At 38.6% G+C, this 26,767-nt stretch overlaps 1 protein-coding gene across 1 annotated transcript; it reads right to left on the reverse strand.

The window, feature by feature from the left end:
* Positions 1 to 390: 390 nt before the first annotated feature.
* On the reverse strand, positions 391 to 25,208 carry LOC117307103. Its single transcript, XM_033791762.1, has 2 exons — positions 24,643 to 25,208; positions 391 to 819 (listed from the first exon to the last, which is right to left on the reverse strand). Exons 1-2 carry the CDS (start codon positions 24,841 to 24,843, stop codon positions 577 to 579), a joined length of 444 nt encoding a protein of 147 aa, XP_033647653.1. The 5' UTR covers positions 24,844 to 25,208; the 3' UTR covers positions 391 to 576.
* Positions 25,209 to 26,767: the final 1,559 nt, after the last annotated feature.

Here is a 26,767-nt window from a genome sequence, read left to right on the forward strand (position 1 = left end):
GGTCAATAACACCGCTAAGAGTCGAGTTGACCCAGCAACCATTGGAGGATGAAAACTGGCTTTGTCACACCGTAGGACCTCATGCGTCAATCAGGACGACTTGGAGTCGTCCCTGGCGAAACCGTATGTTGGCGCCGTTCAGTGGTGAGTTAACAAGTTCATTTTACGGTGTGGAGGATCGGTAGTTGTCTAATATTTCGTTTCAGTGTCAATGCAATCCTGATATCCACTCCGATTCCGATCTTGATGAAAACCCCAGCTTGTCGGTCGACATTAAAAAAAAAAACATTTCAATAAACCAGTTGTTTGTGTGGTTATTGAGACTTTAAGGTCCTGTCGTTGATGCGTATGATTCCGCGAGTAGGCCATCTCATATAGCTTAGACAAGGCTAGCCACATCCCCGTATTACATTCTTATAAAGTCAACTTGACAGAAGAACCTTCTGCTAAAGAGTATGGTAAGTTCGTCATATAGTCTAGTCAATAAACACTGTTTTCATCTCCACTAAAGTTGGAGAAAGAGTCGCACGGGTTCTTTCTTTGAGAGGTGTTGGCACTTTACTTGTTGTCCCCCTACTAGTTCATGCAAGTGCCTCTACTGGCAAACGATGAAGTCGAGTCCGAGATACACTCCAGACCCTGCTCACATGGGCAGTGAAGCCCTAGTCTTTCCCCGCTCCACATGTGAGGCCGGCTGTAGATGTTACAGATATGGCCCCGCTGACTGAGTTCCTTACATAACCGGACGGAGCTGGTGTGTACCGTCACACAGCACGATGCTCGGTTCAGCCCCTCGCAATCCGAATCAGTTATACAGGTCTGCATGGAGAAGACAAAATGAGTCAATTAATTATAACATTTGATAACATTTTGCAATCTGTCTCATTGTCCAAAATGGGTCAGAATAAATGACCCATGTCACTGGAAACATGCCTCATTTACAGGTCGGTATTGCCCGACCAGATACGAGTCCCGTTGGGCCTAACCCACTTCTGGGTCTGGCCTTGCCCATTTCTGGGTCAGTTTGACCCAGGATCAAAACGACAAAGAAATGGCTGAAAGTGACATAGAATCTGGTAATATTAACAACTCATCTCAATATTAATCTTTGGTGTGTTGTAAAAAAATTACAGCTCTTGACGCACATCGTCTTTGCACCGTATGCATTTCTCACATAATTATTGTCGTGTGGTTTTGCATATCTTTCTTTTAAGTTAGATATTTACAGGATAAAACTATTCTACACCCCCATAAGTTCCCTTTATTCAACCCCTTAGAAAAAGGGAATTTTCTTGTTGTCATTTCTTAAAGGTTTGAAGATGAGTGACCTTTTAAAAGATATTTTATAAAGTAAAGACTCACCCTTTTGCCATTGAATTTATAACTTGCGGTACAAAGAACGCAAACAAAAGGTAATCTTACAAAACAAACAACAAGCGGACACTTCTCCGAAAAAGATTGGTCCTCAAAACAAGGACAATTAATTATTCGTAACGTTGTAGCTAAAAACAATGACGGGAAAAATTAATTCAAAGCAAAGATCAGCGAAGTAAACATGAAATGAAATAAAATAACAGAGTCGTTGAATATTGATTGGTATAATAGCCAAGCAAACAGTTTGTGGTTCCCAATTTAAGGTTCGGCTTGTCAGTCAACCTCTCTTCCTGTCGATGCTTAGATAAACCATTTAACTCAACTCCAATCAAAACATCGGTCTATCTTTCTTATTCAGACTCCACTCGAAACCACTCGCCGTGATTTGAATTTTAATTTTGAAACGAAAACCGAGTTGTGCATTTTTACTTCTTTGCTGTCGAGATACCATTACTTTATTAAACATTTCAAAGCGTGATTTGTTGAACAAAACAACAATTATTGTATACACTTCTGTTGCCACTGATGAAAGAAACTTTGTCAATGCTGGTATATACATTTCCGGATTACCGGTTTATAGCGGGGGAAATGTTGACATGTAAAGTGATGATGTTGTCTTTTCCTGACAAGGTGTTGCCCCAAAATTGAATCAGCTGCAGGGAGCAGGCGATCACTCTCGACACGGATATAGGCAACGGTTTCTAATACATTAGTAAATTGGTGTGAACGTTTGAAAGGTTTTAACTTTGATGAAAGCTTTTATAGGCAACCCCGGTCCCCTCTCTCCCAACAAACACCGGCAACAATATAAAACTTGTAAACTATAATTAGTGATAGTAAAATAAAAGGTCCAGAAATAATTGATGGATATAGGCAATGGTTTCTAATACGCAACATGGAAAAGTTTTAATTTTGGTGAAAGCTTGGTAGGCTCCTCTCTCTCCCACAAACACCAACCACAATAGCAAATTTGAACTATGATTTGTGGCGTGTCATCTAGCTGTAGTGCTTTCTGCTACCACCAGCCGGCAGGCTTACCATGGATGATACCCAAGCCTGCATCCGTATGGACTGTAGAGGGGGTAACCCTGTCTCAGCCCAAGAGATGGTGGCAACGCGGCCCCTTGAAAAATTATTGATTGTACCCCACACCTTGAAGTGGCCTTCAGGCCTTGTGTGTCTGGCATCTTGCATACAAAAAGTTAGTGATAGTAACCTAAAAAGTAAAGAAGTAATCGATTTCGAAAAGTCAGTTGTAAACCAAGGACGTCAAGGTTACTGGCAATTCCGGTAAAAGCCACCGAATATTGAAGCACGCGATAAGTTCAGTTCGATAAAATATACAAAAAGTATATGATCCATCAAAATTAGAGTTTATTTGCTTCAGGTGGGTCTACAAGTAGGTCGATACCAATGGCTTGAGAATAAAGAGTGCCCGATATTGATCGCTTGTAATGGGAAATTGACTTTGCATCTTCAGAAATGTTCAGCAATTCTAAAAGATTCAAAGATGCGTCGTGTGTGACCAACCCTGCAGTTGGCACCGCCGTTTGCTTTCATATGCAGGGTCTAAACTGGATCACGCATAGGGTTGTTACTAATCGCCTATATGCAACACTGAACTGTGGAAAGTATAACTTTTACTAGTATAGGAAAAAAATGGAACAAGAATTGTATTACCTCGGGTCTCGTACTCCGTGGGCATTAACTGTGTGATTACTAACATAAACACCTTCCCCTTTTTAGGCCGTACAAGTTCAAACGTAGCTATTCAATATATGGCTCAGTATCAATGTAAAATATTAAACGGTTACATTTATTTCCTTATTATAACACCCATTATATTCTGCCTTTTCATTGGTTTAGAGCGCGTCACATGATATTTCTTAGTTTTACTAGACGACGGCCGTGTGATAGTGCATCGGTTTGCCGTGCGCTAGTCCGAAGACTATCACACGGCCTCCAGTACCCAGACGTCCGTTGCGTGTACGAGGATGATAAATTAATAGTCTGTAACCATTTCGGATTACATGACACTACATGCAGCACAGTAAAAGTTTTCGCAATCTGTATTCGCGTCGTCCGTGGATTGTAGCATTCAGGTCTGTAACTTAATGATCCCCGGAGCGTTCTATTTTCCCTCGGCTTCGCCCACGGAAAATAGAACGCTCCAGGTTCGCCTCGGGAAAATAGAACGCTCCGGGGATCACCGAGGGAGTCATAGTTTTAACCATAAAGCACTCGAAGCAGTCAACATTTGTATAACTATGGTCACGAGAGTTTTACCACTCCCAACACGTAGTTGTAAAATTGTTTTGTTTTTTGCTCCCGGGGCCAGCACTCCATGACACCCATACAGCTCAGTAAATTATTTCAGTGTTTCCGAGAGAGAACTCTATATATTATGACCCCCAATACTGTCGTGATTTTTCCATCACCGTAATTGCTTACCAAATTCACGGCTTCTTGTTTCATCGTGATCTCCCCATTACGGAAATCATCCCCTGTCCCAGTTAGTCATCTTCAAAAAACTTTAAAAACAAACACGCCGCAAAAAGCGGCTTGACTTGAAAGACTTACTGAACTATATGGGTTATCAGGACTAGGCCTACTACCTTTTGCCGGTTGATCGGATGTGATGCCAGGAAGGAAGGACGCAATTGTTGTTTAAGGGGAAAATACAGTGTTTCTTCGTTAACGTAGGTTAATTCTCTCTTTCTGGGTTTTCAGCGAAATTATCCACCAAGGCGGTGATCTGCATTCAGTGAAAACGACAGACTGTGTTTTTAAAGTGTCATGAAGGCCCTATAGGCCCCTACATGTATATCGAGCTGACGAAGCAGGGGGTGATCTGGGCAAAGTCAATTGACATTTGTCCCCCTCAAAACGGACAGTTTTTCAGGCGGAAATATATTTTTCGTGTAAAAGGATTTTTGTAATCATTTTATTGTAAGAGGAAGATATATCCCACACCAAAACAAACCATCCCGTTTTGACTGCGGTTATGCTTTTTAGACTGTGTATTCGTTCTGGGGATTGTTCCGAATTAATCGCTATACGGAATTTCGGTGATGTTTCAAAAAATAATGATGACTACCTTTTTGAAATGAAATTGTCACATGTTAGTTTTCTTGTATATACATCTACATTTTAGTAGAATTAAAACAATCGAAAGGTTGAACAAAAACCAAGTAGGCCTACGTTTTGCCTTTAAATGCCAAATAAAACACTCAAAATTAGAACAGCTAACAACACCTTTCAACGACGCAAGTGCAATTTTCTGGTAACAAGTATATAAGCTAAATAAATAATGTATCTAGCTGTCATTAAAAACCTGTTATGAGATCATCAACACTGAATCGTTAGAAAAGTGTCTATCACTATTAGTCATGAATGATAAATGCAACATAGGTCTAAAGTCGGTCATAACAACATTTTCCGTACCACCAGGCTTCCATTCCAAACAGATTAACCTTTTGAAATAACCTTTTAATGGTTAACCAATAAGTCTGTCAATTATAATACTTTAAATAAAAACTGTTGTTTGACTTGATTTTAAATGCCGTATCAAAGAGCCGTCAACTTCTTTGGAAGATAAAAGTTTTTGCACAGTGTACAACTTCTTTTGAAGTTTCAAGTTTGTGCATAATTGGAAGGGGTTAAGTTAAGCCTACCCTATCCCTAATCTAAAGCAAAAGGCGACCGAAATGAAGTTTAAATCTTGTTAATTCAAACTATTACTACGAAACCCAACTCTGTATACAACTCACAGCCCATAATTCAAGCAAAGTTATACCCCTATGCGCAAGGAGAGACTCACAAGGCAAGACATAAAAAGGTAAAGACATTGTTAAAGACCACAGCAAATCTTAAACCGGCGCGTTTTCTTCGGCGGCAAACAGGATAAAGCACTTTGGTTTCGTGCCAAAACTGCTCAAGCATTGTGTGAGAGTCATTACGCTGATTAATGTTGTATTTCTGTCAGTTGCGATACAGGTTAAGGGCACCAGATATACATGCGAATTCTATAATGTCGCGAAAAAATAGCGATTTTGTGAGCGTAAACGGTTTAGCTACAGTGCGGGCCCCACTCCACGGAGAGTGAACCGAGACGAGAATACGACCAAGCGGCCGTGAAGGGGGGAGAATTAGCGGGAAAGTGGCGCTCCCTAGAGAACCACTAGTCGCACTTCAACACGTGATTTGCATTCAAAATCAATCCCTAAAAAGAAATACATGGGCAAACCACAATGATGGGAATTTAATGGTTTCAATGACTAGACTAGTGGCTGAGGAAAGGGGTTCTGACTATAATTTGAAGAAACAAATCCACTTTGCAACGGGAAAGTAAAAATTCATGTAACCAGATCCAAAAATAAATTCAAACTATCACTTGATAAGTTACACATGTTTTTGTGGCAGTAGGCCTACGTGGGTTTAGAAAAATGTATATTATGTTGCCGAAGTGTTCGTTTTTGCATGCAAGATCGCCCAGTGTAACATGGCCCTTGGAGTATGCTATATTTTTAGTTGGTCTATTGTAAAATATAAATTAAAAATGGGGGGAAAAAACACAGCATCCGATTTTCAAATAAACAACGTTAAAAGGGCTGAATATAAATGATAAAATTGCCAAGCAATGGATAACACAGTAGATTAAACAGTATCAAAGGTATCCCCGAATAATTATTGTTTGTTTGTGTTTGAGGAGCTCGATTTTGTAATCAGCTTTTTTTGGCTTTTAATCAGTTACATTTATTCTGGGTTTCTTTCAGCATGCATGATTTTAATACAGCATAAAATTATAATAATGAATATTGAACGTAATTTTAAAAGAAATAGAATGAAGAAGACCCTTCATGACCACATTATTTAAATTTAAAAAATAATAATAAATATAACAAAAACTACACCCATGAATGCGTGCTGCAAAGATCTGTGAAAATACCTGGTTTAGTTGGAGATTTCTAGCCGACAAATCGACTTTAGATGTCATACAATATTTATTTTCCAATTAAAAGGGGATATTGCGAACCGGGTAGCCAGCGTCCGCAAAGACCCGTAAACCGAGATGACGAGATACTGATTGACAACTTAATCAAATAGTGTCAGTGTAAGGAAAAAACAATAAAGATTTTGATCACAAACACTACCTTTTCATTCAACTCTTCTCATTTTTACGCACACGTGATGACTATATCAGCCGTCGAACGCGTGGCTTTTGATTGATCGAGCGTGATGTACAAACCGATTTGCATATTATTGCTATGCAATAACACTCTGTGCCAGAACAGGAAATAAAAATGACTTCATAAAATAATGGAACTCGATTTGAAAACGTGTCACGTCACGTGCGTCTTTGTGTTATCCACTATTGATAATTAATCAAAATAATTGTAAGCATAAAAAAAACTTACTTTGTAACGAGCAATGGAGAGCTGTAGATAGTATAAAACATTTTGAAAAATGGCTCCCCCTCAAGCCTTTTATTTGGCATCTGAAAGCGCACAAATTTCTGCAACAAGGGTGTTTTTTCTTTCATTGTCCCTTTCAACTTCGATGACCAATTGAGTCTAAAAGTTCACATATTTATTATATTAAGAATTTGCGACACATCAAGTGAGAATACTTGAAAAGAAATCTGAAGTTTAGCTATATCTGCAACTTGTAATTAAAATAATTTCAAGAGGCTGAGAAGGCACTGTACACTATTAACAAACCTGTAAAAATTTGCGTCGAACATGCGAGACAACGTTGGAAATACGCCCTTGTTGCAAAAAATGCGTGCTTTTAGATGCTTGATTTCGAGACGTCAAAATCTAATTCTGAGGTCTCGAAATCAAATTCAAATGTTTTAGTGAGAAAATACTTCTTTCTCAAAAACTACGTTACTTCAGAGGGAGCTGTTTCTCACAATGTTGTATACCATCAACATCTCTCCGGTACTCGTTAATACCAAGTAAGGTTTCATGAAAATAATTATTTTTAAGTAATTACCAATAATGGTGCCTTTAACAATACTTGTTGAGTATGTTTGAGTATTTTTTATTAGTTGCTATCATGGATGTGTTTTTTTAGTCTGGTGCACTCTTGATTGGTTTATCCGGACCTGCAAAGTACACACTGCCACCTTTGAACAGGTGCAACGAGCGGGTTGGTTGACAAGGTTTCTCAACCAAATGATTCATTTCATGAGATGGATTATAATGTACGATCATGCCTCCCTCCCATTAGTCCCATTTTAATGGAAGAACAAGTGATGAAGATTTATAGTTCTGAAGTAAACACCGCAAGGTTAACCATTATATGATTCATCCAGTGTTAGGCACACCTTTGGTATTTTGTCAAAGACCAGTTTTCTTACTTGGTATTTCCCAACATATGCACAAAATAACAAACCTGTGAAAATTTCGGCTCAATTGGTCATCGAAGTTGCAAGAGAATAACGAAAGAAAAAAAAACACTTGCTGCACAAACGTGTGCTTTAAGATGCTTAAAATAGGCTTCAGGCCTGAAGTCTTTATTTGAGTGAGAAATAACTTCAGTGGGAGCCGATTACTTCAGTGGGAGCCGTTTCTCGCAATGTTATATATACTATCAACAGCTCTCCATTGCTCGTTACCGAGAGAGTTTTTTACGCTAACAATTATTTTTTTGCAAATTATTTTTTAGCAATTACCAATAGTGTCCAGTGCCTTTAAGTGAGCCTGAGGTATACCCACGCCTTCCTCTGTGTCCCTATCCTAAGCATAAAACCATACTCGATCGTGATGGAGACTTGCACTCGGTCCCCGCGAGAGATTCGCCATCAGCAGATCTCTCAAAGGTCTTTCCGGTTCAACTCCGGCTAGAAAGTTATTTGTTCCGGCACCTGATGATCTTGTTCCGAGCCCAAAGAGCCGAAAGCGTTGTGTTGTTTAATGCCCAGCGCCGGACCGCCCATACACACAGGTGCACGCGAACTCAGTGGAGCGTGCAATGCATTATTTATGCACCGATTGTACGCTCAAGTTCAACCTCACTATTTTGGGAGGCGAAAGTGGTGATTATTGACAATTTAGCCGGCTGAAAACATGCAATGTTCCGTTTTGGGGGTGGGTTTGATTGTAGACCCATTGCACTAAAAATTAAATTAATCCTGATTTAAAGCTTTTAGTAAATACTTCAATGATTGCCGCTAGCTCCTTAGGACCTTCTATCACACCAATACACATTGGTTTTTATTCTTAGTACTACGCAAGAACAAAGATATCGCTAATATAGTACAACGTAAACATTCACATCATGTATTCCTAACAACCATAGCGTGGTTAACTTCATCCAGACGAAACTTAAGCCAAAGTCACAATAGCCAGAAGATATATAATATTTAGAAAATAGAATAATTAAGTATGAAACTAGGCTAACAAACACAGAGATATCTCAACATTGACCCACTTTGCTGATATGGGTCTAATTTCATAGAGCTGCTCAACAAAGCAAAAATAGGTACATGATACAGTCACAAATGGAAGATGTGGCATAGTGTTTTGGCTGGTAACTTAATTCTGGAAAGCAGTATTGTGTTTTGCTACTTTTTCCCTAAACCGCTGTATGAAATTGGGCCAACCACAATCCCAAGAGGAGCGTCAAAGATTGGTGTGGGCCTGTGTAGCCTTAAGAATAAGTCAAACTGTGACTCAGAGATTTTGACAAACTATTTTCGGCGGGCTGCTGTTCTTAACTCCTAAATGTTAACTCAGCAGGGTTTTTTCCACAAAACGTAAAAATGAAGACTTTTCATTCACTTCTTTGACCATCATTATATATACTATTTGTTTTCATTTACTTTAATTTATTTGTTTACATATTAAGTATTTGTTTATATTTTTTTATTTATGTATTTTTTATATGTTTGCGTATGTTTTAACATATATTTTGATCTAAACATTTAAAGGGCAAGTCATACGTTGTCTTTTTAAAAAGTAAACGTACTCCTGTCCTATCCAGGTGGACACACAAACAAAAGGGGGCGCTATGATATTTTAATATTTCCTCGTTCACGGGCTTGTATGAAATAATATTGTAGAACAGTGCGCGCTGATAACTTAAATAATATTATTATAACTTCATTGGATGTTGCTAGCTAAAAAAACCTGTTTCAAGTCCCTTTTCAAACTGGTTTACTAAATTTCGGGGTAAACGGAAACTAGACAAAAAATTGTTAACGAGGGCGAACCTATAGCTAGCAAAACACACGAGCACTGTAAATTGTCCTCTCCGACAATTAAAATTCTAGTTTTAATTGTACCATTGATGTATTCCTGTCCATCTAAAGGCCAAAGTATAGGTCCCTGTGGTACCCCGCAAACAAGATTCTATACTAATGATCTCAAAACTCATAAATGCCATTATTAACCCCGGGATAGTTCCATTTCAACTGGCCCGTAACGGAAGCCTATAGTAGCGTACACCGTGCCTTGGGCATCGGTGAATTTCTCCATAATTTCAAGTACCGAACAATCAATGCGCATTTAATGATACGGACTTCCGTGTATAAAAGGTCGAACTAGGTTTCTTTTTTATACCTCTCCTATTTTTAAGTAGTAATTCCCAATTAAAATGCATTAAAAGGATTGAAGGTTAACTTGGATTTGCAAGTTAAAGAGGAATTAGGACGATATGGGAACAAGAGTGATAATACACCCCAATTGCGGACGCATATAAAGACAGCACATCCGCCGTTCGTGGTAGGTCCTACGGATTGAAGTTGTGGTAATTAATGTGAGGTTTATAGGATTTGAGGCATTGCATGGTGAGGTATCAATGTATATTTGGTTTGCGGTAACACCATGTGTGTATCTACTTGCCAGGTAGAGTTGTTCTTAGGGAACTGTCTTGCTTTATTCTACTGCCGTGGAGTAGGTAATCGGAGGTTCGGGAGACTTCTCAGTTCTGAAAAGAACTGTCCTGCTTTTTAACTATTACCAGGGCGGATGGTATAGAAATTAGACTGGACTACTACTTTAGCTTATAGGATCGTAATTAACTGTATTGCCGCGGAGTCAGTTCTATAATTGGTCTCAACGTTTCGACTAGCTTGCTCTAGTCATCGTCAGGAGACTGTGAGGTTATTTTAATTAATACATTATTTGTGGTCAGTTTTGTTGCTGGTTGTTCTTTTCACTAATCAATTGACTTTGTATATTCATATAAACAACATCGTTCCCCCTGTCTTCACTTGGATCCAATACAGTCATAAAACATCGGGGCCCAATTCCATGGCTCTGCTTACCGACGAATTCTGCGCTTACGGTCACGATTCCCCGCTTACGTGCAAGCGCCGAATTTCTGCGCTAGCCTTGTAAGTGTAGTATGCCTAATAAAGTGGAGTACGCACGCGCAGAAGCCAAAAAAATCGCCGCTAGCCGTAAGCACAGAATTCTCTGCTTCAAACAAATGGGGAAAAATGGAAAGCCATCACAATATGTCCGATTAAAGCCGTTAGAATGAATGAATGACATAGGCTTTTGTTAATAGACCGTTTAGAACGTAAAAGAGCGATTTGAATATTAATGGTTCTTGTTTAGTTGGATGATTGTTATCTGGATAAAAAGCATATCTTGTTTTTACCCTGACAAAGCGGTGTATTATCTCGTAACTTTGACGACCAATTGAGCTCAAATTTTCACAGGTTTGTTATTGTATGCATGTTTTGAGGTACACGAAGTGAGAAGACTTGACAGTAACCAATAGTGTCCAGTGTCTTCAAAAAGTCCTGACACTTTGACCTATCGTCGGTTTTACCAATATTCAACGTCCAAACCAACACTCATCTCCCCCTATTTGTTAGCCTTCTCTTAGCACCCCCCCCCCCCCATAGTGTTGTATAACTCCGGGCCCAACCACAGTACGGTTGGTCGCAATCACTTAACAACTCGTGGCCGGGAGAGGTGCATCTTCTTCTCCACGGGTCGAGTTTGTTTTCTCCGACGGTTCCCGCGCAAAAAAAGGACAAGACGAAAAAAAAGGACAAGACTTCGGGGCTCGAGCAGAGGGGGTCTGAAGTACCTGTTGACTGCAGGATATGCTGATTAGGAATTCCAATTTGGAGTGATGGGGTGCCGGAACCACGAGGAAGACGGTACAAAACACTTTACTACCACGAGGCATGCAATCAAAAGATTAAGTTTCCATCATGGTCACTGAGGATATATAGTTAGCCTTGTTTAGCGTGGCTGTTTGTTAAACAGTGGAGAAGAAAAAAATAATGACAGTGTATACATTATTACCTGGGAAATGAGGACAATGTATAAGTACCGGACAAGAGGGAGAGATTGTTACTGCTTGAATCGAGACTACAATGTAGGGCAACCTATATAAATACACCATAGACCTTTTCGCAAATACCGGGGCGCGCGCGTAAAGCTTGGAATTAGGTGCATCGTGGTCTTGCTGATATCCAAATTTGATCCATATCTATCCCACAATGCACCTCAGTCAACAGTGTGCGCTTGCGCATTGGTATTTGCGATAAGGTCTATGTAGACATATCAAAAACAACAACAACAACAGCTGTACAACAGCCAACAGCCAACAACATTGGGAAATGCTTCAGAATGAACCCCCCTCATAACAAGCGATAGGATCCGCCTTCTCTGAGACACCTTAGGGTAATTGAGGTTGGTTTGTGGGATGCAATTTTAGTTTCTGTACATCAAAACTGCCACTGTCATAGTCCTTTTTAAAAGGTACTTTTATTTTTATTAATCGATTAAAAAAAGGAATCCTAAAAACAAAATCAAGATTTTTTTTAAGGATGGCAATTCCATACTACACAAACCAAAACTGCGTATAAGAGAAAGACGGGCGTAGAACCTTGAGCCCATCTTCCGGGTACACGTCGATAAGAAACCTGTGGAAATCCCGATTAAACTATTTTTCGTTGTTGCATAACGGATAGTGTGTTTGGTTGAAAACTGGATGATGGGTATCCATAACTATTATTGTTCTTTTCCAAAAACCGTTGAGGGCGTCATTTAACTTAGCAAGCAACCAGACGTTATGACAGAACCATTAGTTCCTTTGCATATTCAAGACATGGCACTTATATCAAACAACATACCTGCAACCTAAAATTACAACGAAGTCACGGCTTAAAGGCAAAATATACATTTGGTTTTTGGAAACGTTCGATTGTTTAATACCGCCGAAAATCAGGAGCGGTTTAACATGTCCAAACAGGAAGAATAGCCCCTATATAGTATTAGGAATACACAATTTTCAGATATTTAGTGGAATTATTTGTTATTATATTTTCAGATATTTAATGGAATTATTTGTTCTTATATTTTATATCTAACTTCGTTACTAATAGTCAAACAACAATGTTATAAATAAATAAAAAAATCTAACAGTGATTTTAAAACCAAGTAATTTTTTATTGGCATTTATTATTACCCAAGTTTTTATTCCAACCAAATCTCAATCTGAAAGGCGTTACCACAGTAACGCTTCTAAAAATTTTCCTCAGTTTTTATCCAACAAAGTTTGAATCTAAAAAACGTTACTGTCAGATAATTTTCCCAAAATGTGTTTTTCAGATTTTTGGCGATATCTAAAAAAATAAATAAACTACCACCTTTGGAAAGGATTTTATTTTAAAGGCAGTGGACACTATTGGTATGTACTCAAAATAATTACTGGCATAAAACCTTTCTTGGTGACATGTAATGGGGAGAGGTTGATGGTATAAAACATTGTGAGAAACGGCTCCCTCTGAAGTGCCATAGTTTTCGAGAAAAAAAGTAATTTTCCACGAATTTGATTTCGAGACCTCAGATTTAGAACTTGAGGTCTCGAAATCAACCACCTAAACGCACACAACTTCGTGTGACAAGGGTTATTTTTCTTTCATTATTATCTCGCAACTTCGATGACCGACTGAGCTCAAATTTTCACAGGTTTGTTATTGTATGCATTTGTTGAGATACACCAACTGTGAAGGCTAGTCTTTGACAATTACCAATAGTGTCCACTGCCTTTAACAGAAATTCGTTTTATTGTGTATCTACATTTACATAGGATTAAAACGATCGAACGGTTCCAAATACCATAGAGCAAGGACCAAACGTAGGACCTTTGCTTGAAGTTTTAAACCAACATTTTACGGGTGAACTGTGGACATCGTTCCCCTTTGTTTTGTGAGGTCATTCCCTGGGCCCCTGGCCACACGCTGAAGAAGATGCAGGCTGGTTGCGGGGTAGAGCTTCATCTCCTTCCCTCCCATTGCTCCGTAAAAAATCCTTTTCATCCTAAACAGAAATAATGCCCTTTGGGTCTTTCCACAAAATACAAACACCAACCCCAAACTCCCTCCTCCTCTCAACCCCAAAACAAAACGAGTTAATTATTTTCTGGGACAGATTCATTCAAAACATTCTCATCTCGTTATGCATGCATTACTGGAAGACACATTAATAAAACATGACTCTTTGGGGGTTTCATATGCCCCTTAGCCACGGAACCCTTGCCCTGAAATAAGTCCATCCTCCGGACGATCTTGGTTCAGCTGAACAGCCGGAAGTACTGCCGCTCTGCCTGCGTTCAGGCGCTTAAAAGTACACGATTGAAATGTAGACCCGACGAGCGACTGAATATTCTGAGCGATTGCTTAAAAAATATTACATCTACACAGCATTGAGCAAGTTCGGGTGACGATCATTTTTCAACCACTGGTCAATGTTCCATGGTTACCTATGCAATCAATACATCCTGGGTACTCGACTATAGTCGACTATGGTGCCTCACTCGAACTTGCTCATTGTTAACTTGATAGGAAGGAAAGAACATCGTTGAGAAAAATTGCATTTCTGGTGACACTGGGTTTCTGCTATATTATGACTTATCTGCCTTTAACAAAAATGTGTGAAATGATGTTAAAGGCACTGGGCACGTTTTTATATCCTGACTTGACTGCCCTAGGATACTTGAACGAGAAACATTTTTTAATAATTGTTTTGTCGACGTAGTGTTATAAAGCCTACACAAAAAGTTCCTAAGTGTAAGTTAAATGGAAAGTTTACCCCTTTAATGTATGTAGGTATAGGGCCTATACAAGATCTTCACGATGGTCACGTTTTTGAAATAAATCGCCCTTTTAAGCGGATTGTGCGCTTTAGAAGATTTTTGTATTATCATTATGATTTATTATAATGCATGCGTTGGACACATCTTGTATCCCGGAATTCGATTAATCGAGTGATCGAGTATTCGAGTAATCGATTACCTAGTATTTGAATACTCGTGTTAGCCGTCAGCTCTTAATGATGTAAATAACAACAATTTAGGCGTAACGATAACTTTGCTTTTGAAGGTAAAATACATTTAGTCGCTCGGGCGACAATCAAACGAAATGTTGCATTTTTTGTGATTGTATTCTGTTGAAAAGGGGGAAACCTCTTGGACCAGCCGTATCTTTAGAGCAGAAAATAATGCTAAAACAATGTCTGCTTAGCAAAAATAAGCAGGATACCAGCCACAGATTGTACATGTGACATGGTGTATCGGCTGGTATAACCATAATATTTGGTAAGCGTAAGTTGGTTGTGCTAAGCTGCCTTTTGTGCTCATGCAACTCTATTTGAAATGAGACCCCGGACTGAACTAATGGATTGTCGGGTAATAGAACGAGGCTTGCACCCCAACAGAATTATTTCCAAGCAGGTCTTATTTAAAGACTGGATTATCGGTCCCTCAGCCAATACCCGCAAGATTATTGTTTTTATATTACCTTGCAAAAAGGTATGTAAGCACTACCGTACAAAAGGACTTTGACACGGTCCACATCAGAAGCCTCTGCCTGCCGGCAACGACAGGCTACCCTCCGCAGGCTATCGGTCTTTCGGCCACAGTCAACAAGCCACTTAGCTGTTCATGTAGGCAAGTGTTATTTAGTTTTAACAAACCACAGTGAGACGCCCACAGTGTGGGTATGGTTGTACCCTTACATAAGCCAACTTAAGGATATTTGTTTACCAATAGAACACTGCTACCCACAATGTTTTCTTTGTTCTAGTGGAACCCCACAAGGTTGTCTCTGTTCTAGTGGTACCTCACAAGGTCGTCTTTGTTCTAGTGGTACCCCAAAAGGTTTTCTTTGTTATAGTGGTACCCCACAAGGTTGTGTCTGTTCTAGTTCTGTATTTCTTAAGAAAGGAGAATAATATAACAATAATGGAAGTACCCTACATACTGGATCCTTAAGGCTGGATGTGTTTGTGGGTGTGGTTGTCTTAGTGACATTCAAATCGAAGACATTACAAAAGGAACAAAAAGTCCACACTTTTTGTTAGTCCACGATTGTTATCACAACCGAAACAATGTGTTCAAAGTCTGTCTAGATTCAAAGAGTTTGACCACTGCACTTTTTGGGGTGTTTTTTGTTAGGAGGGAGGTCCCCAATTATTGTTTGCAATTTCTTAACGAAATGATCACATTATTTTAAGGGGGGAAAAATCAAATATCAAACCCTCACAAGATTTAGTTTTCAAGATGATAGTAAATATTTGCGTATAATAATAAAACAACATTGTTATAATAGATGTTAACTTTTTGCATCGGGGATAAATAATATATTTCATTTGTTACCCCTACACCGAAGTGTGTAGGGTAAAGACAAAATTATTTAATAATTGTTGTGCTTGTTTTAAGTGACCCCTTTTCTTAGACTTTTCATTTCAGGAAAAAGTCCCTTCGAAAAAACTGTTTCTTATTTGAGGAGGTAACATTATTATAAATGAAACGTGGAAATATAGGTCATAAATATGATGTTCGCATGTAAACTTCATACGCAATAATACGAGTTGCTTAGGCCATGAAAATCTTATTCCGTTCACTTATTCGGGTGACTGAACCAATGCCCACTTACCGGCAAACTTGAAATATTAAATTTCTACTTCAGTTTTTGTTTTCGATGGATGGCGTTCTGAATTGCGATTTTTAAATGTTCACATTTCCGAAGTCGGTTAAGTTTCACAGATGATGTCTGACACTGATTTCGGTCTAGCCTGAACATCTGACGTCATAAATCATTTGATGCTCATGGTTTAAAGGCACTTGTTGACACGTTTGGTAATTGTCAAAGAGCAGTCTTCTCACTTGGTGTATCTCAACATATGCATAAAATAACACACCTGTGAAAATTTTGAGTCAATATTGGTCGTCGAAGTTGCGAAAGAATAAGAAAAAACACCCTTGTTGCACAAGTTGTGTGCTTGTAGATGCTTGAATATTCGAGACTTCAGCTGCAGAGGTCTTGAATTCAATTCAAACATTTTAGTGAGAAAAAAGCGAGTTAAAAAAAAATCAAAATGGCTGCCAATGTATGTTACTCTACCTCGACATTCGTAATGAAGATAAACCAATCGCACTGGTCGGCATATGGGAGGCCGAATGTTTGCAACATTAATGTCATTGTGTTGTGCATACATAATAGTTTACAAAATAGATGGTTCTGTTATCATTAGGCTGGCTCTTTCAGTTTCCTTTTTTATTTTATTTTTTATTTCTATTCATTTTTATGACGGATGAGCCACAAAATTTGTCTGTTTTTTATCTGGATTGTTCATAATTATTGATCTTAATAAAATCATAATCAGGATCACAGTTATTTTCAAAAACGATACAATTTTGAGAACGAAGGATGTGTTGACTCTTCTTAAACAATTCTCTCAGGGTGTAAATAATACTGGATTTAATGTTGAAATGTTGAAGTGTTGCCCGGAAGAAAATAAGCATACAAGGTGGATCGGAGAGAGTAACACCGGGTATAGAAAACCGTTCTATATGGCGCCATAGACAGGATTGAGCATTCCGCCATTTTACTCTACTCGTTTTTCTGTCTTCGCCGTGTCTCAAAATAGTGCCAAGGAAATATGTATTTATTTAACCGGAATTACAAATCTGTTATGTTTCCAAATCATAGAAATTTATAGCTAAGTGAGACTTGCAATAGTTGTTTTCCTTGCTTTTTGTGTCAAATTTGAACGTGGGGTTTAATGGGGGAATTAAAAAAATATATATAGTGAACAAAAAAAAAAGGGGTTGAGGAAATGTTGTCAATTTGATATACGTTTTAAAGGGAGTGGACACTATTGGTAATTACTTAAACTAATTATTAGCATAAAACCTCACTTGGTAATGAGTAATATTGAGAGGTTGATAGTATAAACATTGTGAGAAACGGCTCCCTCTGAAGTAACGTAGTTTTCGAGAAAGAAGCATTTTTCCACGAATTTGATTTTGAAACCTCAAAATTTAGAATTTGAGGTCTCGAAATCAAGCATCTAAAAGCATGCACACAACTGCATGTGACAAGGGTGTTTTTTCTTTCATTGTTATCTCGCAACTTCGACGACCAATTGAGGTCAAATTTTCACAGGTTTGCTATTTTATGCATATGTTGAGTTGAGATACACCAAGTGAGAAGACTGGTCTTTGACAATTACCAATAGTGTCCAGCCATTAGAGAGATTTGGCAAATACCGCAATCAAATGTTTTGTCAAGATTTCTCACCAGATATAATCAAACAATCAGCATTAGATGTTTGTTGCTGTTGTTACGTACGACCAACTCACAAGGTTTAACACCATAAGTCGGTACGCACGGTAGACTAATAAATTAATGGAATTACCAGAACAATTAAAGAAATGGAAAAACCTGACATTGACGTACATTATCTTGATGCAAATAGAGTAAGAATACCAGTAACAGCACAAATTTAACAAAATGTTTGATCAGATGTTTCAAAAGTGGTCACCAAACTATTGACACAATATCATTCGATCCTTGCAAGTTTTTTTCTCAACGAGACCGGTTAAGTCATAAACACAAACTGATGTTTTGACATTTCTTGGCACACGACTAATTCAAATGATTGAGTGCGTGGTGAAATAAATCGCGCGCATTTCAATGTTTCACACAAGAAAACGCGTCGTCTAAAGTGTCAAAGTGGAGTGGGAGAAAAGAGAGAGTGCAGTACGGCATTCAAATCTTAAATGGACCGTTCCCCCATGGGATGACTGGAGTACTTTATTTTTGGACATAAGTCGATAAAAAGTTTTTTTTTTTTTTAAAGAAGCACACCTCAGAAACGCACAAAAAGGGGAAACGATTGGGTTGTGTAATATATTGACCGAGTCATATTTCCATCTGTTCATCTTTGATGGTCTAAAACTTGGTTCAGGCCCTCTATTTATACCTTTCCTAGATGAACAATCCAATTCATTAGACTTGGTGTCCGTTGTGATGAAAACATGTTTTGAGTCAAACTATAAAATGTAACATTGGACATTCTTATGTTCAGCATATCAATGTTGCCTTTTCGATATTGTACATTGGTCATTCGCATAGGTTTGTACAGTGAATGTCTACCTTTTTCATCGATATTGAATACATGGAAATCCCGTATGTTTATACAGTAATGTCTAACTTGTAGACATCGGTATTGGACTCATGTAAAGTTTCACCATGTAAACTTTCAAATCCTACATGATGGTTTAGTTTCTAACTTACGCTTTTAAAGCCATTATACACATTCTGAACAGAACAAAAATTAAAAGTTCACAAATTTATAAATAACTTACAGGGCTTACAGAAGGTAATGGTGAAATACTTCCCTTGAAACATTATTCCATGAAACGTTTTACTTTTCTCTCACGCACAATTTGTGAAGAGAATCAAATTTGGCTTTGCTGAAAACAACATTTCAAGTAGGCGGTATTTTTGTTTTGTATGAATTATAAATAACATGCCATTTGTAATAACTCAAGTTCGTTCAGATTAAATCTCTACACAAAGACCATGCCACACGGGGGCAATTTACAGGCAACCCTTTCCAGGAATAAAACTTATTTACATTTCAATTTTCTCATTCATTTCCTAGGGATATTTACAACTAAATTAATCCACCATCGAATGGTTCGTGTTAAATATAGCTAAGTTGGTGGTTGACTCCATGTTGTCTTCTATAAGATGGGATTTTATAATTTAAAATCCCCTTTATTCTGTACACTCGGGGGCAATTGTTAACTTCACATGAATGCGTACTCTCTAAATGCAAAAGAGTGAAAAGGCACTCTTTGAAGAGCCGAATGAGGGACAACTCTTTTTCGAGTGGTCTTCCTTTCTTTTAGATTGAAGTTTGCATCTTTTTGAGTGATTTTTCACTCTGTCCTGGAGTGAAACTCCTCTAAAAGAGTGAAATAACCACCACTCTTTTTAAAGAGCCATATGAGGGACAACTCGAAATGTAAAGAATGGTGTTTTTCACTCTTTTACATTTAGAGAGTACTCGCCATAAAAGCTGCCCGGCACCACCAACATTGATCAATGTACAGATGGATCAGAAACAAATAATGTTTCATATTCATTTTATGATCGTAAAATAATGTTGTCGTCAACAAATGAACAATTTGGTCAAAATGCAACCAAGTGTAACCTGCAATGCTCTCAGATAATTAATCATACATTGATGGCAAAATATATTTGTTTTGTTTTGTTTCCTGTGGAAAATTATTTTAATTGTAGTCCTAAGGGGCAGCTCTAGCGACAGCAATATAATTGTTTTCTTTTTTTTTTCATTTGACCTTCTCCGGAAGACGGTCAGAGCACACTGGCCGAAACGTCGAGCAGTGAAAACCGGTTTCTCTCTGCGCCACCACTACAGATTTGCACATGGTGTCACTGCAAACCTTTCTTACTTAACAGGAAATTTGTGTGGAAAACCTAAGGAGGTATGCCTACAGAGGGCGTGGTCAGGTAAATGCGTTCATCAAACCAGTTCCAACCAGTACTACTGTACTACGGGTCAGCATTGACCCGGATTCCGCGTCCAAGGGAGCCTGATCCACTTCTGGGTCAGCATGATCCTTCTAGGTCAGGATTACCAGGAAAGTGGTTTTAAAATTGAATTTGAAGTCGGATTTTGTGTCATTTTGTCAAACTTTCCGTGTTCTTTGAACATAGGTTCGGCTTTGGATTCGGCTTCAGTCTCAGTTCTCTACTCTGAAGCCCTGAGCACTAACACAAGGGCGCACAGCTAGCCATGAGCCGGCCACAGCTGTGATTTCGAAAAAGCCCATAGTTTCGTGAACGCCGTCTTTGCCTTTATTTTGCACCGTGATGCCAACCGACAATTGAAATATTGAGAGTAATTTGTGTTTTTGTTCTTGTTTTCAGCAAACTCTCAGTCCCGCTTTTGCAGTAATAACAGCGAAAGGTTTCACATGTTTTGTCTGACAATTTTTTTGTGCACTTTCACATAATTAATATGTGCATTTTCAGTTGGTAATCAGATAACTATAATCTTGTACAATGTAGGCTTTTAGGACTAGACAATGAACATTTCGCAGGACTGTTGTTTGATGTGGGTCCAAGCTTGCAGAACAAGAATCGCTCATTTGATATTCTTCGGTCGATCAAAATCGTCTTGAAACTAAAGTGGAATGGTTTAGTTCTTACACAATTATTACCGATTGATTTTGTTGTCACCCTCGACGTTAGTTTTAAAACGGTTAATTGCCCACAATGTCTGGGCCGTATACTGTGCTTTCTGTATACACGTCTTATCTTCAGCATCAAGTGTTCCCCCTTGGAAATGGCGTCATTCCCCACACAATCTTCTTTCATTTTTAATTAAAATTAAAATATCTAGTCCAGTCACGACTCAACCTTGGTTTAAATATCATGGCCATTGGATATTAACATTCTTCGCGCATGCAGACAAGTAAAACATATTTTGTTGTGTGAATTCCAAAGTTCCACAGAATAAATGTATAATTACGGAAGGGAAACTGACTTGCCTTGGATTGTTCCATTAGACTTGTAAATGGAGCACTGTTTTGTAGTTATTTCAAAGAAACGAACCTAATTTGAATGAAGGTTTTTCTTATTTGAACCGAGTAGATTTAAATCACTAAGTGATAAGTAATGTGGTTATGGTAAAATGCCGTGTTTTATCCCAAAAATTTGAATCTGAGAAGCGTTACTGACGGTAACATCTGAGAAGCGTGACAGTAACGTTTCTCAGTTTTTAAATTTCAATTACGGATAATTCTTCCCCCGTGAGCTTAATCACTCTCTTGTTTTTCAGTGATATCTCAGAAACGGTACCATCTTTTGAAGTGAAATTTTCACAGGTTAGTTTAGGAATGAAGCAATCAAATGGTTGGTCCAAAATTAAATGTGATTTTCCCTTTAACAATGAGGATAAATAAACCATAAGCCCTCCGGGGATGCAGTCAGATGAGTGAAAGATGATTCAACTTGACCTGGATGTGTAATGTCATTGGATTTCTACATCCCAGGTTCAGTTTGATTATATAATTTTGTTCTATAGAATTGTTTAGAAACACAAATGGTGAATATCACAGATTTACATAAAACTTACTTGGTCTAATGATGATGATAGTAGAAAACATCCCTTGAAGTATTTATGTCTGAAATGTCACATTTTGATATGAAATAAACAATATAATTTCGCGTTTGGAGTTTATCGCTCAATGAGCGTTTTGTTTCCATCATTGCCATGCAAAATATGTAATCGGTTTTTCACTATTTTCACGTGACCCAGATGACCGATCGATCTCAATCTATACAGGTTTGTCAGTTCCTTGCTCTACGGTCAGTTTATGTGCATGTGCATGTTGGATTACATAAAGTACTTACACTGCCAGCAACTGTTTTGTGGGCAAAAACCAGTCATGTAAAGTTGCTTTAACCATAATTCAGCCACTGGACTGCCCAGCCGCCTAAAGCGATACATTGAAACATGCGGAAGGAGGAAACCTTTGGTTGTAGAAAAAAAGTAACTTTTCAAATGAAAAAACCTGACAGTCATACATGTTGGTCAATTTATCATTGTTTAAAGATCATTACTCAGTCTCGCCTTTACAGTTGACTTGTCGACGCTAATGATGATTAAATAGCTTAGCTCTAACCCAACAAAACGCTCATTTTATCATGATGATATTGTCGAAAAATAATGTCATTAGCAATTAATCAGTATGAGCATTGAGCCAGATAAAAGCCTTGAAAAGCTAATGTGTGCATTTAATCATTATACAACAAATACTCGCTCAAATAGCGATAGCCGTGTCCACAGGGACTCATAAACCTTGTTTACGAAAATTGCCAAAAGGACACACTGCTTTTGAGATATTGGAGCGGTTATGTCCACGCATCCGTAATATTGGAATATACACAATCTTAGAAACCTTTCATGCAGAAAAATTTCTCCGATTGCAATGTTTTTGAATCCCTCTCTCTAAAAAACACATTCCTATAAAGGGAAGACAGTGTTTCTCAATTTGTGTTACATTTTCAACCTATTCAGTGCTTCTTACAAGTTGTTGGTCAATAATTGTTGATAAAGGTAGGTATACCCTCCCTTTGGCTTTGAACCATGCTCCATGTTACACTTTCCCTGGGTTGTAGGATTACCACATTATGAAAAGAAAATATTTCAAACCATATAATTTACTATTTATTTTTCCAACTGTATTCTAAGCTCCTAAACGGAAGATCCGGTAGTGTTATTGTCCACCACTCTTCACAAATAAGAGCATTCATTGCCAGACCCTTATGTCGAGTTTAGTTGGCCGAGGTAAATTTATTTAAACGAAATTCAGACTGAAGAGCTGAAACACTGCGGGAAGAGTGCGTGAAAGGCAAATGTATGCCCAGCAATTTGTTTAAAGATGCACAACAAATGGAAATTGATGAGTTATTGGTCTTGATGCGTTACACGTAGCAGTCCTCTTGCTTAAAGGGAAAAAACACATATCCTTAACATTAATCAGTGCATTTTTTTTGCTAACTGAGTTAAACTTCACCTGTATGTATACTTTTCGCCGCGCGGCGATGTCTTAATGATGGCGATGTTATTAAGGGTGACAACATTTTAACACAGTTACCATGGATACCCCTCACTTTGTTCGCAACGATGTCCCGTTAATTTGAGTTTGTTTGCAAGACTACGATCTAGAAATTGAGGCAAGTGAGGTTTTGGGTGTTGTTTCACACTGTGGTGATTAGGTTGAACCTATCCAATGAGGGATATGGATGTTGTTAGCTATGATAGAAAGAAGCCGTAAAGGCTGTGGACACGTTTGGTAACTGTCAAAGACCAGTATTATCTCAACATATGCATAAAATAACAAATCTGTGAAATTAATGTGATCATTTGAACTTGAAAGAAAATAATGAACGAAAAACACCCTTATTGCACAAAATGTGTGTGCTTTTAGTTGCCTATATTAAAAGGCTTTAGGCCAGAAGTATTTTAATACTTGCGTCAGAAATTACCCTTTTCTCAAAAACTATACGTTACTTCTGGGAGATGTTTTTATAACATCAACAGCTCTCCGTTGCTCGTTACCAAGTAAATTTTTATGCTGACAATTATTTTGAGTAATTACCAATAGTGTCTGGTGCCTTTAAGTAGTTCCTGCGGTTTTGTTCTTCTTTCCTGAGTGTGTTCTTTTTCTGTCTTTCCTTTTGTTTTTCTTCGTCAAAATACAGCACATGGATTTATTTAAATTTCACAGATCATTTTGTCATACTCGGCAAACAGCCGGGTTGTCAGCGATTGTCTGCGTGCCTTGTTTCGCTTTGAGTGGTTGAAACTTGTTTTCTGAGAAAATTTTTACTTGTAAACTTAACAACAATTGAGCTAGGCTGTTCTGGTGATAACCCTGAACTTCAAAATACAACACACTCTTAAACTTGCACGTATCATTCGGTTTGAAAACGTTGTGTGTTTGACGTGAACTCTGGTGAAACATCTCGACTTGGTTTTTGTTTTCGTTTTTGTTCTTTCTTTCAAATTGTCATTAAGTGCTTGGTCTATATTGTGGACATATTTTATAGTTTAACCCATAATCAGTATGTATGCACTACTGCATTGTAAATCGATATTTTTTCGCTTTGGGGTTGAACAAAGGATATTGACTAAAGTGGGATTTGAACCAACGATCTCCGGATTAGCGTGCCGGCACTCTACCAACTATACAGCCCTATGTTGGATGTCTCCACGGTTTTTGGCGGTCTCCATATTTTTTTCCAACGGTTGAATACATTTTTCAGAAATAAAAGTTTGTTAAACAACTAAACCAACGCAAAAAGGCACAAAACAGTTAATTACTATAGTAGTGGTCGTACCGTATTGCACAAACTACTTATGGGGAATGAGAAGTTGGTAAAGCAGAACCAAAAGAAATGCTACTTACATGAAGTCTTGGAAATCGTCGATATCTATTATACATTTCACTCTGTTCCACTTCCTGGGTGTTTCTGTCGGTGTTAGCTAGATCTTTGCTTTGGGGGATCAGGCGCTTCCGGAGGGAGTGGTAGCATCCCACTTGTTGAATGCAACACAAGAAAAGAAGCAGTACAAGCCCACACCAGCACAGCGCGTTGGTCTTGGTCATCTTCGGTGCCTCGTTGCCCCCTCTCAACTCCACCGTCGTCGTCGTCGTCGTCTCGTCCCCTTGGCTGGCCCGTCTCTCTTCCACACTCCGTATAATACTTCAAAGTACGTCTGTCGTGTGAGAGAGAGTTCGCAAATTCCCGGTTGACCGTCCTCACCACACGGATTGATGATTTGCCGTTTCTTCGCCTGTCGTTTTCTTGATCGTCTGTCTTCCCAAGATTTGTTGCTTACTTAAGTCTTACTTACTGCCCACGTACGCTTCCTTGCCCACGAGTCTCTAGCATCAGCATCATTATCATCATCATCACCATCAACCAGTACCTCATCACTATGAACGTACATGAAGAAAGAAAAAAAAACACCCACAGAGCACCGCAGTTAACTTTTTTTCTTCTTTTGTGGTGACTGCGCTATCTAGTGTGTTGTCAATGGTCCGCTGAGAAAAAAAAGTCACGTGCGTGACCAAAACGGTTGACAACACTGCGCATGCCCGCCTTCAAAGTGTGTAGACTCAACATGTGCGTACGACACTTATCCATCCGCTGTGGGCACGCATCCGCCATAAAGTAGTTTATATGTAAGGTTTGCTGAAACACCATGTACATAATTTGACAAGTCGATTTGGTTCTAAGTGGAACTGGTGTTGGATATATCGCTCGTTTACGGGAAAGTTTACATTTTTCTAGATGTCACATCGATGTCTGTGGTCTGCACACTCTCAAGCTGTTCATCCTTGACTTTCCCATTCCAAGGCAAGATGATAATAATAGACCATTATATGTCTGTAACGAGTACTTTTGACTACTTTTCAATCAGCAGACCTCTTTGACCCCGGTGGTTCTTATGATATTTTGTTAGAATTTGAACAAAACAAACCAACTGAAAGTAGAGTTGGAGTATGGACCACATGCCGGCTGCTGGAATATAGAAGAAATAGACACTGAATGTTTCTGGGAAAACTGCTAGTTTGGTATGGCTCTTTAAGCCATGTTGAGGTATGGCGGACACGCTGTTGTAACACTTAATGAGTAAATCTGATCATGTCCACCCAAATCAAACAGTGCAATGCCATAGTGTCCACCTTTTTTCAAGAAGGCTATAATAGCGTTGAGCCATTTTGGTTTACTTGTGTGAGATGTTGGTTGGATGGTTACAAGTGGGAAGACTTTAATCATGTGTCATACAATAATACACAACTCTCTATCCCTATTAGATGTGCTATCTAGAACCGGGTGCAGTTTTTTCTCTTCTGTAGTATAGAATTGCCATCCTCAAAAGTTTTCCTGTTTTTTGTTTTCAGGATCCCTTGTTTGTATCGATTTAGAAGAAGCAATATTCCCCATTGAAAAGCTCTACGTACAGAAGAAAAATGGCATCGATGATCCGGGTTGATAAACCAGAGTTGCTGATTCGAGTCATGTTATACTTGGACTCGAGTTTTTTACTTGTGATTTGACTATAACATTCAACATTGAATTCCAAAAACTGACCTGATAAAATAAAATGGGTGCGAAACAAATTTGTTAACATAATCTCATAGGCGCACCAATTGGGTTTGTTTACCATCTGATTACCAATTTTTAAACAATATTCTGCGCAAACTGCCTTTGTTTCACCAGACGTGTCTGGGTGATGGGTTCGCGTCCTGAATCCGGGGTACCTAATTTAATTCGGGCGGCAAATTGACACAGTTGTGTCGTGTGTACGATGGTTTACGACAATACAGCGTGTCTCGTCTGCTTTGGACACGGGACGTGAGGTCGCTTAGCTTGCGAGCGAATCACACTGAATCGAAATAGGGCGTCTCGATCGGAAAGCGATATACAAGGACCCCGAAACAAAAGGTAATGCACGTTATACGATGAAAGGAATCCGTAATTAGACTCTCATTCGACCTGAATAAAGACTGCTAATGTACGGTG

This window comes from Asterias rubens, chromosome 2 (assembly GCF_902459465.1).
Source record: "Asterias rubens chromosome 2, eAstRub1.3, whole genome shotgun sequence".
Classification (NCBI taxonomy): domain Eukaryota; kingdom Metazoa; phylum Echinodermata; class Asteroidea; order Forcipulatida; family Asteriidae; genus Asterias; species Asterias rubens.